This window comes from Vombatus ursinus, unplaced genomic scaffold (genome assembly GCF_900497805.2).
Source record: "Vombatus ursinus unplaced genomic scaffold, bare-nosed wombat genome assembly UNPS02014809.1, whole genome shotgun sequence".
Classification (NCBI taxonomy): domain Eukaryota; kingdom Metazoa; phylum Chordata; class Mammalia; order Diprotodontia; family Vombatidae; genus Vombatus; species Vombatus ursinus.
Genome location: NW_020954587.1, coordinates 21,253,063 through 21,270,843, shown reverse-complemented (window position 1 = coordinate 21,270,843; position 17,781 = coordinate 21,253,063). Strand labels below are relative to the sequence as shown.

Sequence of the window (17,781 nt, the reverse complement as noted above, 5' to 3'; positions counted from 1 at the left end):
AGAGGCTACATTCCAGTCAAACCAGCCAACTTGCTGCTTCCTGTAAATGACATTACATCACCAACCTCCGTGGCTTTACCTAAGCTAATCTCCATGCTTAAAAGATCCCTTCTCTTATGCTTAAAAGGCTATAAAACTGCGCATACCTTTTGATCCAGCAATACCACTGCTAGGTCCATATCCCAAAGACATCCAAAAAGAGGGAAAAGGACCTTTTTGCACAAAAATATTTATAGCAGCTATTTTTGTGGTGGCTAAGAATTAGAAACTGAAATCAACTGGGGAATGACTAAACAAGCTGTGGTATATGAATAAAATGGAATACCACTGCGCTATAAGAAATGACAAGCAGGATTTCAAAAAAACCTGGAAAGACTTACATGAATTGATGCATAGTGAAGTGAATAGAATCAGGAGCATGTTGTACACAGTAACAGCAATATTGTTCAATGAAGAATTGTAAATAACTTAGCTATTCTCAGCAACACAATGATCCAAGACAATCCCAAAGGACTAATGATGAAGTATACTATCTGCCTCCAGAAAAAGAACTGATATCGTCTGAATACAGACTCTACTTAGACTGATACCCATTCAGTGTTTCCAGACCACCCAGCCAAAAAACGTTCCCCTCCCTAGAAGCCTCAATTGGAGATGACACCAAATTTTATTCCCTTTAGACAACCTTCCGGGGGTTGGATGAAGAGTCCTTTTCACTTTCATCCAGGGACTTAAAATCACTACCAAGCACGACCAATCACACAAAAAGGGTCATGCCTTCAATCTTGCAATCACTCCAAAATATATCCATGTTTAAGAATTCTGAAATCACCTTATCTGACCATAATCTATTAGTCTTAAACCTCTCCCTCTGCCTTCCCTTACACAATTCTACTCTTCATTCTAACCATGCCCTCCAATCTCTTAATCCCTCAATTCTCTCCCAGGCCACCCTCCTTGCACTAGCTACTCTCTCATCGTCTCTCCATCTTGACTCCTTAGTGAAACAATTCAACTCTACACTGTCTTCCTCTTGAAACCCCAGCCCCCATATCACTGATTATGCCCAGCCACGTCTCAGTTTTGCATCACTACCATTCATTATCTTCATGTTTACACATGTGCTGCTGAAAAAAGATGGAGAAAATCACACAACCATAGTGACTGGGTGTACTCCAAATTTATGTTATATAATCTCAACTAGGACTTCACTGCTGTTAGGGAATCCTACCATACCTCCCTCATCAACTCTCCACGGCAGCTCTTCCTAACAGTTTCATCCCTTCTCAAATGTCCCATTGCTCTCCCTCTCCACATTCTCTCTGCTGAGAACATTGCTTCATATTTTATAGGAAAAATTGAGGCCATTCACTATGAACTCCTTCTTTTCCCCTATGCCTCATCTCCTCTTACTCTGGTGCTTTCTGCTACTTTCTCCTCCTTCACCCCTGTCTCACATGATGAAGTGACCTTACTCTTTACTAAGGCTAAACCCTCAACTTATTCAAGTGATCTCATTCTATCCCATCTCCTCCAATGGACTGCCCCCTCTGTCATCCCTATTCTTTCACTTATTTTCAATGTCTCCCTCTCTACTGGTTCATTTCCTACTGCCTACAAACATGACAATATCTCCCCTATCCTGAAAAAACAAAACAAAGCAAAATCCTTACTTGATCCTTCCATCCCTACTAACTATCCTATTTCTCTTCTACTCTCACGAAGGAGCTAAACTCCTTCAAAAGGCCATCTACAATAGATGCCTCCACTTTTTTTCCTCTCACTCTCTTGCTAACTCCTTACAATCTGGCTTCCAACCTTATTGTTCCACTGAAATGCTCTCTCTAAAGTTATTAATGATCTCTTGCTGCCAAATCCTGAGGTATTTTCTGAATCCTCACTGTCCCTGAAGTCTCTGCAGTCTCTGACACTGTTGATCATTCCCCCCTCCTTCATTCTCTTCTCTCTGGGTTTTTGGAACACCACTCTCTCCTCATTTTCCTCAACCAGTTTGATTACTCCTTCTCTGTCTCCTTTGCTAGATATTCCTCCAGTTCATGCCTTCTAACCATAGATGTCCCTTAGGGTTCTGTCTTGGGTTCTCTTCTCTTCTGCCGCTATACTACTTCTCTTGGTGATCTCATCAGCTCCCGTGGACTTAATTAAATTCTGAACTAGAAACAGCCTACTTTAATTTTTAAATAAAAAATTATTATATATTATTCAGTAAGTACCTAACAACCATGCATAAAATCTTCTGTTAAGAGACATATCTCTTCTCAACAAAGTCTGGGTAGCAGCTGAAAGTATTCGAACAATATCCGATCTGGGCAGTGGAATGGCACTTTTATTGGAGTCCTAATAGAAAAAAAGAAAACTTTTCTGTAGATAATTGAAGAAAACAAATTCACTACCTCTCTGAATGCAATTATTAGCAAAATATCAAAAACTTTATTTCTAAAACTTTACATTTAAAATCATTTCTCAAAAGCAGTTTGTATTTTAAATCAGTGTTTCAGTGTTGGAAGGGACCCTAGTGGTCCTGAAGCTCAAATTCCTTCTAGATAGAGAGATTTATTCTACTATATCTTTAAGGCATCATTCAATGTCTTAATAGGAAGGAAGGATGAAATAAAACATGTATTTATTAAGCACTTACTATGTGCTAAGCACTTCACAAATATCTCATTTGATCCTCACAACAACCCTACTATATATAAAGAGTTGTTAGGTAATAGATGTATAAAGACAAAAAATGAAACAACCCCTGACTGGGGAAATATAACAGACACAGATCAATAAATATGAGGTAATTAGAAGAAGGAGAAAATATTAACAACTGGATGAATAGGGAAGACACAGAGGAATCTGGCCTGATTGACAAACAGAAGCTAAGGCTTCTGAGATGTATGCACTATATAAATTCTAGCTGCCCCTACTACTACTACTACTACTACTACTACTACTACTACCACCACCACCACCACCACCACCACCACCACCACTACTACTACTACTACTCCTACTACTACATGTTATATGGAAGCATGACCTGGAAGGCTGGATATAGGGAACAACTTGAAGGCCAATTGAGCTGGAATGTAGATAAATAAAAGGGGGTGATGTTAAATAAGGCTGGAAAGGGAAGTTTTGAGCTAGATTTTGAAGGACCTTAAATGCCACACTAAGGAATTTATATTTTATCTTAAAGGCGAGAAGGAACCATTCAGAGTTTTTGGTTAGGGAAATAACACCCATATCTATGCCATAAGGAGATTATTTTAGAAACTGTATGAAGGATGGATTGGTCAAAGCAAAGACTGGAGATACGGAGAATAGTTAGGAGGCTGTTACAATGGAATTATCAAAAGTTAATAAGGATCTGCAATAGCACAGTAGCTATATGAGTGGGGAAAAGGAAATGAATGCTAGATGATTAGAATTGATAGTACATGAAAACTCACAAGCTATGGAGGAGAAGGAAGAGTGAAGACTTAAGGCAGACTTAGGGATTATGAACCTGGATGACTAGAAGGATGGTAGTATCCTCAATAGAAATGGAAATTTGAAACAGAGGTGCATTTAGAGGAGAAGATGATGAGGTCCATCTTGGGCATGCTGAATTTGAGATGCTTGAGATAATGAGATATAGGTGTCAAGCAGGTAGTTGGTGATGTAGAACTAAATTTATGAGATTATGTCTAGATATGAAAATTTGTGAGTCATTAATATAGAAGTAATACCAAAAAAAGTTGAACAAATGAGGTCACTAAGGGAAAAAGTGGAGAGAAAGAGAGAAAAAAGTTTAGGACACAGCCCTGGGGGATACTGACCTTCATAGGATAGAAAAAGAATAATGAAAGAGATCAGGGAAAAAGTGGTCATAGGGTAGGTGGAGAATCAGAAAGAGTTGCAACTTGGGGGTTGAGGAAGGATAGTATATTCAAGAGAATGGGGTAGTCAACACACATGTGTATACATATACGTGTATATGCATGTGTATACATATGTGCATATGTAGGTATGTGTACATATGTGCATATGTAGGTGTGTGTACATATGTACACATGTATGTAGGTATCTACATCTATCTAGGGCTCCCTATTTCACTCAGGCGAAGAGTAGAGTGGCTCTGAAAAGCAACTATAATTTACTTTATTTCTGACATGGGCAACCTAGAGACTCTCCTCCCCTTCACCTTCACCTTCACCATGAACTCACCATATTAGCATTGTACTTAGTGTGGATACTCAGTCAGCTGACCCCACTGCAGTTTGGAAGTTCTGAACTTCCGTTCTCAAAAGATCCACAGACCTCACCCTCTCTGGTAGCAAGGTTACAGGCAAACAGTAACATGGCCAGCAAGAAAGGCAGTTTCAAAATGATAATAAGTTAGAAGTCATATTGGAGGGTCTGAGAAGTAATTGGATGGTGAGTAAACAAGGACAGAATACACACACAACCCTTTTTAAGAGTTTAGCAGCAAATAGGTAGATAATACCTTGAGGGGATGACACAGTCAGGCAAAGATTTTTTTAAGAATGAGAAAGACCTGAATGCACTTTTAAGCAGCTGTAAAATGGTGCCCTAACTGGTAGTGAGAGAATAAAGAGGACAGAGGGATTACATGATGCAGGAAGCTGCACGAAGAGATGAGATCAAAGGAATCAAATGAGGAAGGTGGCTTTGGTAAGGAGAAGGATTTCTTCCTCAGAGACTAAAGCAAAGGAAGAGAGGCTGGGTGAAGAGGTAGAAGGGGTTTGAAGTATGGAGTAGAGGAGATGATGGAGTTCATAGTAGATGTCCTCAATTTCCTCAACAAAGTAGGAGGTTAAAGAGGTAACAGTGGTTTTGAAAGGAGGGAAGGTTCAGAATATCACTGCAGAAGGCAGTGATGGATGGGGTGGGGCAGAAATAAAATGACTGCTGTGCAGAAGTCAGAACCTAGGTGAGAACAGGTAACATAAATTTGTAGCAGAATACTCAACAGCTCAGAAAGAAGAGAGGAAAAACCAGCCAACAGACGTTAAACAGGGCTGAGGACTGGCAAGATGTGGACAAAAGGTTAACAAATTCAAAGTTTGTTTAACTTCTTAGCTGTAGGGACAAGACTGAAGAGACAGAAGTAAGGCAGGGGTCACATACTGGAAGAATAAGGAAGAGTATGGAGAGAGGGTAGGCCATAGGAAAAAGATGATTTACTTTCCCAACCTAGCTTCCCTACTCTGACATTCAATGTCCCTTTCATATTGTGGCTTTAACATAATTATATTTTCTATGGTCTTAAATCTTGTACAAACTCATTAATTCATTTGGATCCTTTATTAGACACTAGTGGACAGTTCTAAATACCATAAAACACAATCTCACATTCAATATTTGCTTTGGAACCTTCATCTTTATAAAATGGAAGTTTCTGCTGGTCTGTTTAAAATCATAAGTAGTAACTATGTAGAAGTTCAACTCTCTTTAGCTAAGTAGATTTACAAGCACTCTGTTTGGAATCTATTGTTCTTCACATTTCCTGGGGGAAAAATGCTTCAGAGCAAGACAAATAACTTACCAGGCACGTGTAAAACGGGAAAAAGAAAAGAACTATTTCCAAATTGTTTCTCTGTACCAGAACATTAGAATCCAATAATGATGCACACAAAGATTTTACCTGTAGATGATAAAACATCGTATTAAATTTATACCTTCAAGACATTTTAGTTATATTTCTGAGCGAAGTTTTGTTTTATCTATGATTGGATTGTTTTTTCTATTACTAATTAATTTATTTTTAGTTTTCAACATTCACTTCCATAAGATTTTGAGTTCCAAATTTTCTCCCCATCTCTCCCCTCCCTCTACCCCAAGACAGCGTGCATTCTGAATATCCCTTATCCCCTTTCCCTTCTATTTTCCTGTAGAGAAGGAGAGATTTCTATACCCCATTGCCTGTATATCTTATTTCCCAGTTGCATGTAAAAACAATTTTTAGCATTGTTTTAAAAACTTTGAGTTCCAAATGATCTCCCTTCCTTCCTCTCTACTCACCCTCATTGAGGAGGCAAGCAATTTGTCATAGACCATACATGTGCAGTTATGCAAAACACTTCCATAATAGTCATGTTGTAAAAGACTAACTATATTTCCCTCCATCCTATCCCACCCCCTCCTCCCATTGAATTGTTTCTTTGACATTTATCTTCTCATTTCCTTCAGATACCTTACCCTTTGTACTCCACCAAGAAATAAAAACACTTTCATTGCCCCATGTTGCATACCATCCCTTGTTACTTAATAGCCTTTTGAAATGAGTGGTAGGAATGTCTAATTTTAACCCCATCCGACTTCTGACAAACAGGCATAAATAAAGAAGGGTAGCCTCCCTGCTTCCCCCAAGAACAATATGGAATATTACTTGTAGAGGAACATGAACTATGTTTTTCTCCAGTATAGGGAACTCCTGGTAAAACTCCCTCTTTCAAGTAGGTTAGCACCTGCCCCGACAATTTCCTGGGAGGAGCGAGAAATTAAATGATTTGCCTGCTGTCACTAGTAGTGGAAAAATACTTGTGCTACCTACTTCACAGGGTCATGAGGAAAATGCAAAGCAGTATATATACACAAATACATATTTGGTTTGGACTAGTGTTTTCACTGATATGGGAAACTCTAAGTGGCGAAACTCCTTGCTACCAAAGGAAATCAGTAATTAGCCAGTAATTTATTATCTTACAAGTTTTGCTGGGGCACTGAGAGGTTAAGTGACTTGTCCAGGGTCACAAGGATAACATAAGTCAGTGACAGAACTTTAGCCCAGGTCTTCCTGAGCCAAAGGCCCGTCCTTTATCCACTATATCACACTGCCTCTCTAAAATATTATATAAAATGAGCTATCAATAATAATTTAATAATAATTTCTCACACATTTTAAAGCCTTCAAAAAATTTTAACGCCACAAGACTTTTACAACAGGTAAAAGGAATTATTGCAACAATGTTGCCTCTTGCTGAGAAATTTTAAAAAATAAATAGAAATTTCTTTGGAACCACTTTCAGAACCAGTTCATAAGTCACATAAGAGAAATGGTCTCATGACTTCATAGTTATAATGTACTCCTGATAACACCAAAAGGTGTATTACTCAGCTTTATCACATACTTTATTCACCAAATTTGGCTCTGTTGGCTACTTCTAAAAAGATTTGCCACCACGGAGGGCTGTTGCACATAAAATTCCAAGAGACAAAGTTCTGGGTATAAAGGATCAATTTATTAATTAGACTGGCCAATAATCATTAATATTAATAATCAAATGACATGGCATTAAAATTAATTTTCCTCAGGATATAGATATATCTGTTTGTATACATGGTTACCAACATATACATACTTGCATGTATACGTGTGCATGTAGACACACATATCACATGCACATACGTGTTCACACATACACATGTATACTGGGACATTTTCAAAACACGTTTTCAATCTCATCAACATTATTGGATTACATTTAGAGTCCTCTCAAGGTAATTATTTAGAATCAGACAACATTCCTTTAGGTGTTTAGTTTCTGTTTGTTAAAGAAAAACATATTACCACATGTTCTCAGCTTGGACCCAACAACTAAAACCATTATTCACCCCACAATGCCTTAGAGAACACTTCCATTTCCCCTAATGTTTAACTTACTTCTCTAGTGTTTATTTTCAAGAGACTGGAAAATAATAGGGAATAAAGAGAAGCAGAGATCAAACCCACTCCAACCAACCCCTAAGTCTCTTCTGAGAAGTATAAGGAACTCACCGTGAGTTGGTGGTCTGTCCCCAGCATATATGTCTGTTCTTGGCCAGGTAACTCTCTTTGTATGTGGCTGACTATAAAAAGCGATGCAGGGAGCCTTATGGATGGGCTCACCACAACTGCTCCCCACAGCGCAGTATAGAATACATCTTTCCCAACAACCAGGGACAGCCTCAGAAGCAAAGCATCTGTTCTGTTACAAAATTGTAAAATTATTATTAAAGATTTCATTCTCTATATTTTTGTTCCATATCTACTCCAATTGTGGCATGCCTTCTGGGATAATCTCCCAATATGCACATATACTCTAGGGTTTGGTCCCCAGATAATGGTTGCTATCTCAAGTTCTAGCATAATTTCCTCTGAAATTCCTTCTATTTACTTTCTATATCTTATACATACGTAGGTATTTTCATATCATCACCTTCATTAGAATGTCAGCTCTTAGAAGGCAGAGACCATTTTTTTTTGTCTTTCATTATATCTCCAGTGCTTAACGCAGTATCTGGCACTCAGTAAACACTGAATAAATGCTTAATGACCAAATAAATCTTTGCACTTTTAATACTACAAGCCAACAAGTCCCCACCATTGTACTTCTCCTTAATAATCAGTCAGTAGCCACAACTAACTCTTAGTAAAGGCATTTAACAAGAAGGTTAAAAACAATAGCTGTTTTTCTTTTTACTCTCTTTTTTCCCCTACTTTTACTCTCATAAACCTGGGGCATACTTTCCTGCAAATACACAAACATTCTTCCACAGGAAGAACAGACTCAAACTAAGAGTATAATGGTAAGGAGGAGGAACAGGCGTAGAATGCAGATGTGGCAAAGGTAACTCATAACTTCTGGAACTGCAGGGCCTAGACCTCTTTTCCCTGCAGGGAGTGTTTATATAATTCTCCTTTGCTGTCGCATGTCTGGGGTCAGGTTGCTTGGGCAGGTTCTAGAATCTGCTCTTCTTCAAAGCTCAATTCTCAGCTGCCAACAGTTTTAGAAACCCAGTTCCCACATCAAAAAATTGGAAAAAGAAGAAAAACAGCAGCACTGCATGAAAGTATAGAAGGACATCAGTTTGTCAGAAATAAAATGAGTTGATAGTTCTTAGTGCTAAATATTTATAAAGACACTTATTTTCTTTGGAACGCTAAATAAAAGAATGCTGATTAAAATATAGAAGGTGGTCTTTGACTTAGGGAGGCTATTTGAGTTGTCCTTATAATTTTAACGAATATAGTTATCTGCTGTCTCCTCCCATTAGTATACTAAATTTTCTTTTCTTTTAAATCCACCTTTATTTTTCCCTTGCAAAAAAACAAGTGAACTAAATGACCCAGCAAAATTTTTTCTTGAAATAATTAAAAGCAAGAAAGAGAAAATTATTGTCATATTTTTTAAAAAAGGAACAGGGTTCCTTTTTTGTGGTTAATGACATTCATTAGTCTTCCATTAAGGCATAAAGACCCCCTCTCCAGAGCTGTCTTCTCACTCGGCTTCCTGAACCTCATTCTCTGTTGGTTTGATGTCTCTCACTGGGCAAAGAATTCTAAAAGATGTGGCCAAGGAGGTGGGGAATGGAAAGACATCTCTCTTTCCAATTCTAAAAAGGGATATTATTCCTTTTCAAGCACTGGATTCTTCCACTGTTGGCTCTCTTGTCTGCAGCCAGTGGTCACACACTTCAAAGCCATCTCCTATCTCCTTTTACTCCTTAGAGAGCATGTCTCAATTTTGAAAAGGCCTCTAAGAAGGCAGCCAATCCTGTGCCAAAATATAACTAATTCCCCTCTTATTCCACGAATATTTCTTGGGATAAAAGAGTATAGGTATATCTTTGCACTTAGTTTAAAATCTTATCATCTTGTTGTTTTTGTTACTTGCCCCTAATCTTCTGTGATTTCATCAACAGAAGTACAAATAAAATGTGGATAACAGTTTTTACCCTATATTAGGTAGTAACTGTTTATTGCAAATGAGGTAAAGTATTTGAAAATGCTTTAAAAAGAAAAAAAAATACAAAAACATAAAGCATGTCATGCCCTCCCACCCCCCTGTGCTCCATCCTTCTCCTGAGAAAACCTGAGTTTTGAGTTCTGTGTAACAATGGGCAAACAGTAGAAAGGTCTGGATCTATGATACCATTATCTTGTTTTCCCTTCATCTTAGTTTCCTGACAGAGTTGAGACAAGGAAACTGTTTTATAAACTGTAAAAGGGGTATTTTGAATCTATGTTTTCCCCTTTTGATTACTTATAGGAAGAGGGACTGTACTTGCAAATTCACTGGTACAGGGAACTGGCGAGCGTGGAAACTTCCTCTACCATAGCAGGTCAGCACCTTCTCTGCAACTTCTAGTATTAGCTGCCTAGAGCTCAGAGAAGTAAAATGATTTGCCCAGGATCATAGAGAGTAGTGTGTCAAGACTTGAACCCAGTCTTCTTGGCTTTGAGTTCTTCCTCTGAATTCACTACGCAATAATGGAGAAAATCAAAAACTGTGCTAACTGGTTCCACTATAAATTTTATGTTACATAATCACAACTGTGCCCTCATTGCAGCAAGGCAATCCTTTTTATCTCCCAAACTGACTATCTCACTCAGCATAGTAGCTTTTCCAAATTTTTTCATCCATTAGACTGTAAGCACCTTGAGGGCAGCCTCTTTTGCATCCACAGAGCTTAGCACAGTGCCTGACACACTGTAGGCATTTAATAAATGTCTACGAATTGATTTATGCCCCCTAATTTTCCCTCTTTTGACCTTTTCAATTAAGAATTTCGCCTTGTATTTCAATGAAAAAGCTGAGACCATTTGCAGAAAGTTCCCTGTTCCTCATCTCACATCACTAAAATGTCCTCTTGCCATTACCTCCTCCTTCTCTCCTTTTTTTACATGAAGAGATAAGCAACTCTCGCCAAGGTAACTCTTCTACATGCACAAGTTATCTCATTCCAACTATTTTCCAGCAGAATGTCCCTTGTATCATCCCTACTCTTATTAATACTTCATCTCTCCCTGTCCACTGGCTGCTTCCTTATTGCCTAGGTACAAAGCCATTTCTCCCCCATCCTCAAAAAAACTCTCACTTGATCCATCCAATCCCAATAACTATCATCATATATCTCTTCTCCCTTTTGTGGTTTGATTCCTTAAGAAGGCCACCCACAAGAGGTGCTTCTACTTTCTCTCCTACTACTCTCTTATGTCACTTCAGTTTGGCTTCTGACCTCATTATTCCACCAAAACTGCTCTATCCAAAGTTACTGATGACCTCTTAATTGCCCAATCTAAAAGACCTTTTCTCAGTCTTCATCCTTCTTGACCTCTCTGCACCCTTTGACACTATTCGTCATGCTCTCCTCTTTGATATCCTCCTCTCCCTAGGTTTCGATAATAACATTCTCTCCTCATGCTCTTCCTAGCTATCTGACCATTTCTTCTTTGTCCTTTGCTGGCTCTTCATTCATGTCATTCCTGAAAATCATGGGTGTTCCACAGGACTCTGTGCTTGGCTCTCTCACCTTCTCCTTTTGTACCATTTCACTTGGTGATCAAATCAGCGAACATCAATTCAATTATCTATATACAAATGATTTTCAGATCTATTTGTCTAGCCCTCACCCGTCTCTTGACCTCCGTTGTCACATCTCCAACTATCTATTAGACATCTTGAACTGCATGTTCCAAATACATCTAAAACTCAATATGTCCAAAACTGAACTTTCCCATGAAAATCTCCTAATGTTCCTATTATTATCAAGGGTACTGCCATCCTCCCAGTCCCGCAGGCTTGAAACCTAGATCTCATCCTCAATTCCTCACTCTCTCGCACTTCCCATATCCAATAAGTTGTCAAGTTCTGCCATTTCTACTTTTATAACATCTTCAATATATCCTCTCCCTCTGACACTGCAGCCACCAAGGTGCAAACCCTCATTACCTCATACCAGGAGTATTGCAATAGCCTGCTGGTTTGTCTCCCTGACTCATGTATCCCCCCTCTTCAATCCCTCCTCCACTCAGCTCTCAAACTGGTCTTCCTAAAAACCAGGTCTAACCATGTCATGCCCCAATTCCTAACTCAATAAACTCCAGTGGCTCCCTATTACATCCAAGGTGAAATATAAAATCCCCTGTTTGGCTTTTGAATCTTTTATAATATGACCCTTTCCTACCTTTTCAGTCTTCTTACACCTTTCTTTCTACCGTATACTCTGAGCCAATAACACCGGCCTCCTTGCTGGAGCTTGAACTTGGCACTCCATTTCTTGATTTGGTATATATTTTTTTTTTTTTTGGTGAGGCAATTGGGGTTAAACGATTTGCCCAGAGTCACATAGCTAGTAAGTGTTACATGTCTGAGGCAGATTTGAACTCAGGTTCTCCTGACTCCAAGGCTGGTGCTCTATCCATCGTGCCACCTAACTGACCTTTAAATGATGAGCTCATTGATTTCATTTTTTGGGGGGGCTGGGGGGTAGAAGGCGAGGCAATTGGAGTTAAGTGATGTGCCCAGGGTCACACAGCTAGTAACAGAAAGTATTTGAGGCCACATCTGAACTCAGGTCCTCCTGTCTCCACCTGTGTTTTTAAATGGTTGTTTGCATGCTGTTCCCTCCCATCCCCAATTAGACAGTAAGCTCATTGAGAGCAAGGAGTGTATTCTTTTTTTTTTGGCCTTTCTTTGTATCTCTAATGCTTGGCACAATGTCTGGCACATAATAAGTGCTTAATAAATGCTAGCCGACTGATTCCAGTAGTATCCACACTTCTACTTCCACGGCAGGAGAATATAGGATATGGCTCCCATTATAAGTCACTGTTGCTTAACTAGGTTCAAGTTCTCACCTGTCATAAATCTCTGAGCCCTCCTCTAGGCCAGGCAGCAGCCCAATGACAAATGCCTGAAGACTGGGTAGAAGCGACTTCTTCAGCGGAAGAAAGTATTTCTCATACAGCCCAAGGAGGACAGGTCTCACTGACACTGCTCCATTTGTCAGAAGGGGAAACAAGCCACAACTGAGAAAAAGGAAGGATCAACAACATTAATAATAATTCCTAACCTGAAAATTAAACATGCTGTTTTGATAACAAAATAGAATTTCCAAAAGCAAACCTACCTGTAAAGGAACAAATCTTTGGCAAGCCATTTTGTCCCTATAATTTTAAATATGATTTCATAGGTCTCTAGGGCTTTCAAATGTACTCCACTAGGCAAAGCTGGATGCAAACACTGAGCTAATCTCTTACTGATAATGAGACGTCTTGGCAATAGGGAATACGTTAGATTACTTTGAAGAGCCTGTAAAATAGGTAATACACAATGAGATGACCGAGTTAAATGTAAATCTGACACTCATCTAAAGAGTTAACATGAGGAAAGCAGGATACAAGCAAATGTTTTAGCCCTGAGTGTCACCACCAAGATTAAAATAATACCACGTGCAGAACTGAGTAGAAAAAAAAATAAGTAGGTAATTGTGTAGGGTACCACACTCAAGTATAATGCAACAAGGGAACATTTTAATATTATTTTTTATAAACGTGAATATTTTAAATTCCAGAAATTATTTCTCTCTGTCTATGAGTGTTTTGTATGAAAAAATACTCACATGGGGAGCCGAGATGGTAGTGTACAGTCAAGACCCAGCTGAACTCTCCCAAAATTTCCCTCTAAACAATTTTAAAATAATTCTCAAATTAAATTTTGGAGTGGCAGAGCCACCAAAAGATCAGAGGGAGACATTTTCCCATCCAAAGACAACTCAGAAGGTCTATAGGAGAGGTCTGTAACATAGAGTGGGTGCAGGCGCAGAGCACAGCAGGAGCACCAGCAGGGGGCCTTGGAGGCGGCTATGACAGCAGCAGCAGCAGACTGGGGAGCTCTTGGACCAGAGATGATGAGGGGGTTGGACAACTGGTCAGAAAGATTACAGGGGATCTCTGCTGGCACTGAGTGCAGCTGGCACTGACTGGCAACTCCGTCATCCATAAGCAGTTCAAGAGTTGCTGTTCCCTGGAACAGAGGTGTGCTTGTGATTTGTCAGAACAAAGCAGGGGCCCTGGTCCCAGTTCTAGAACCAAGTGGCATGCTAGTACTTATGGTTGCAGGAGACCAAGGGGTCCTGTTGGATAAAGACCAGGAGAGCAGGGACCACACCTCTCCCAGGATAGTACCGCCTTAGAAACACTGAAAACTTGCAAACTCCCAGAACTACCGCCAAAAACAGCAGCACAAAAAATCCTGAAGCTTGGCACGGTGCCTCCCCCCACCCTGGGTGAGCAGAGTCTAACTTTAAAATAAAGTTCAAAGTGAAGAAATAGGCTGGGAAAATCATTAAGCAACAAAAAAAGAACTTGACTACAGAAAGCTACCACAGTGGCAGGGAAGACCAAGATATAAACTTAGAAGAAGACAATAATGTGAAAATAGCTACCAAAAAAAGGCTCAAAGAAAAATGCTAATTGGACCCAAGGTCAGGAAGAATTTCTGGAAAAGTTAAAGAAAGAGATCAGATTGGTAGGAGGGAAAAGTTGAGAATGGAAATGAGAGTAATGCAAGAAAATTATGAAAAGAGAATTAATAGTTTGGTAAAATAGGCACACACAAAAATACTGAAGAAAATAACACCTTAAACAACAGAATTGGCCTAATGATAAAAGAGGCACAAAAATTCACTGAAGAAAAGAACTCCTTAAAAAGCAGAATAAAGGGGCAGCTAGGTGGTGCAGTGGATAGAGCTATGGCCTTGGAGTCAGGAGGACCTGAATTCAAATCTAGTCTCAGACACTTGACACTGTGTTTGACCTTAGGCAAGTCAGAATCATACAAGATTAACAGCTTCTACATTAAAGGATCAGAGGTATTGGTATACAATATTTCAGAGGGCAAAGGTGCTAGGATTACAACCAAGAATCACCTACCTCCCAAAAACGAGGATAATCCTTCAGGTAAAAAAATAGACATTTAATGAAATGGAGGGCTTCCAACTGCCTCACAAAAAAAAAAAAGCATAAGCCAAAAGGAAAAGAGGTACAAAAATTTACTGAAGAAAAGAACTCTTTAAAAAGTAGAATTGGCCAAACGGAAAATGAAGTACAAAAGCTCACTGAAAAAAATTCCTTCAAAATTAGAATCTAGCAAGCAGAAACTAATGACTCAATGAGACTCCAAGAGACAATAAAACAGTCAGAAGAATGAAAAAAATAGAAGAAAATATGAAATACATCATTGAAAAACAACTGACCTGAAAAATAGATTGAGAAGAGATAATTTAAGAATTATTAGACTGCTTTAAAGCCATGATAAAAAAAAGCCTAGATATCACATTTGAAGAAATTATCAACAAAAAATGCCCTGTTATCTTAGATCCAGAGAGTAAAATAAAAATGGAAAGAAACTATAGATTACTTTCTGAAAGATATCCTAAAATGAAAACTCCCAGGAATACTCTAGCCAAATTCCAGAGCTCTCAGGTCAAGGAGATAATGTTGCAAGCAGCAGAAAGAAATAATTCAAATATCATGGAGCCACAGTCAGAATCATACAAGATTAACAGCTTCTACATTAAAGGATCAGAGGTATTGGTATACAATATTTCAGAGGGCAAAGGTGCTAGGATTACAACCAAGAATAACCTACCTCCCAAAAACGAGGATAATCCTTCAGGTAAAAAAATAGACATTTAATGAAATGGAGGGCTTCCAAGCATTCCTGATGAAAAGACCAGAGCTGAATAGAAAATTTGACCACTCAAACAGAAGACTTAAAAGAAGCATACAAAGGCAAACATGAAAGAATAATCATAAGAGATTCATTGGAATTAAACTGTTTACATTACTATATGGGAAGATGATACTTGTAACTCCTAAGAACTTTATCATTACTAGAGCAGTTAAAAGGAGTTTACATAGACTGAGGGCAGGGATGAGAGTTGATTATGGTAGCATGATCTCCAAAAAAAATTAAGGGATAAGAAAAAGGGATGCATTGGGAGAAAAGGGAAGGCAGAGATAGAATGGAGAACATTTTCTCACATAAAAGCGGTACACAAGGAAGAACTTTACAGTAGAGGGGGGAAAGGGGGGGGAAGGTGGTCAGTGCTTGACCCTCACTATAATCAGAATTGGTTCAAATAGGGAAGAATATAGATATAGATATAGAAAAAAAACACAGTTGGGTATAGAAATCTATCTCACCCAACAGGGAGAAAGAAAATAAGAAACATGGGGAAGAGGAATTATAGTGGAAGGGGTAGACTGGGGCAAGTAGTGGTCAGAAGCAAGACAGACTTTTAAGGAGGGACAGGATTAAAAGAGGGAGAGAAGGATAATTTAAGAAAAATGGGATGGAGGTAAATACACAGTAATCATAATTGAGAATGTGAGGAACTAACCCATCAAATGGAAACAGGTAGCAAAAATGGACTGGAAACCAGAATCCGATAATATGTTGTGTACACTTGAGACAGAAAGACACACTTTCTGAAATGAAGGGATGAAGCAGGGTCTCTTTTGCTTCAGCCAAAGTGAAGAGGGCAGGGGTGGCAATCATGATCTCAGACAAAACAAAAGCAAAAATAAACCTAATTGAGAGATAATCAGGGAAACTACATTTTGCTAAAAGGTAAGACAGAAAATGAAGTAATATAAAAAATTTTTACAGCAAGTTTCTTTGATAAATACCTCATTTCTCAAATATACAGGTTACTGAGTCAAATTTATAAAAATACAAGTCATTATCCAATTGATAATTGGTCAAAAGATATGAATAGGCTGTTTTCAGAAGAAGAAATCAAAGTTATCTATAATCATATAAAAATGCTCCAAGTCACTATTGATTAGAGAGAGTCAAATTAAAACAACTCTGAGATATCATTTGATATCTATCAGAAATGACAAATGCTGGAGGGGATGAGGGGAAATTGGTACATTAGTGAACCGATCCAACCATTCTGGAAAAAAAAAATCTAGAACTATGCACAAAGGGCTATAAAATTGTGCATACCCTTTAATCCAGCAATACCACTGCTAGGTCGGTACCCAAAAAAGATAAAAAATAAAAAAGGAAAAGGACATGTGTTGTGCATATAAAAACATTTATAAGAGCTCTTTTTGTGGTGGCAAAGAATTGGAAATTGAAGGGATGCTCATCAGTTGGGGAATGGTTGAACAAACTTTGGCATATGATTGTGATGGAGTACTATTGTGCTATAAAAAATGACGACGTGGGTGGTTTCAGGAAAAAAAAAAAACATGGCAAGACCTATATGAACTGATGCAAAGCGAAGTGAGAACCAAGAGATCATTGTGCATAGTGCAACAGCAATGTTGTAATGACGATCAACTGTGAAAGACTATTCTAATCAATACAGTGATCCAAGGTAATTCCAAAGGACTCATGATGGAAAAATGCTCTTCACCTTGAGAGAGAACTGATGAACTGAGTGCAAAGTACAGTTTTCTTGCTCTTTTTTTTGCAATATGGCTAATATATAGATATTTCGCATGATTTCACATGTATAATTGACATTACCATATTGTTTGCCTTCTCACCAGGTGGGGGAAGTGTGAGAAGGAAGGAGAGAATCTGTAACTCAAAATTTAAAAAGGACAGAATGTTCTAAGTAAATACTTTTTTAAAAAAAATTCATATGTATCACACCAAACTCTGTGGTGCAGTGGAAAGAGTGTTGGACTTGGAATCTGAAAGATCAGACTTCAAATCCTGCCTCAAACACCCTCTAAACCTCATTTTCCTCATCTGTAAAATGGTGATCATAATGCGTCCTACCTCACAGGGCTGCTGTGAACTTAAATAAGATGAAATATGCAAGGTGCTTTATAAACCCCAAAACATGATTTAAATGCAAGCAATAACCATAATAATGGTGATTATTATTATTAAACAGTGAAAGCTTAAAGCTTCCATTGCACACCTTCCATCCCTATCTCCATGCCTCTGCACAAGCCATGCCCCCATGTCTGCA

The 17,781-nt window shown here is 38.6% G+C and overlaps 1 protein-coding gene across 3 annotated transcripts in view; it reads right to left on the bottom strand.

Moving 5' to 3' along the window:
- DOP1B (DOP1 leucine zipper like protein B) overlaps nucleotides 1-17,781 on the bottom strand; it is a 148,177-nt gene that overhangs the window by 113,080 nt on the left and 17,316 nt on the right. For all 3 annotated transcript variants that reach the window (XM_027875480.1, XM_027875482.1, XM_027875481.1), the window contains exons 3-7: nucleotides 12,913-13,094; nucleotides 12,641-12,811; nucleotides 7,796-7,985; nucleotides 5,564-5,662; nucleotides 2,235-2,358 (exon numbers count right to left, since the gene is read on the bottom strand). In XM_027875480.1, coding sequence (XP_027731281.1) covers nucleotides 2,235-2,358; nucleotides 5,564-5,662; nucleotides 7,796-7,985; nucleotides 12,641-12,811; nucleotides 12,913-13,094 — 766 coding nt within the window. The remainder of the gene's footprint in view (nucleotides 1-2,234; nucleotides 2,359-5,563; nucleotides 5,663-7,795; nucleotides 7,986-12,640; nucleotides 12,812-12,912; nucleotides 13,095-17,781) is intronic.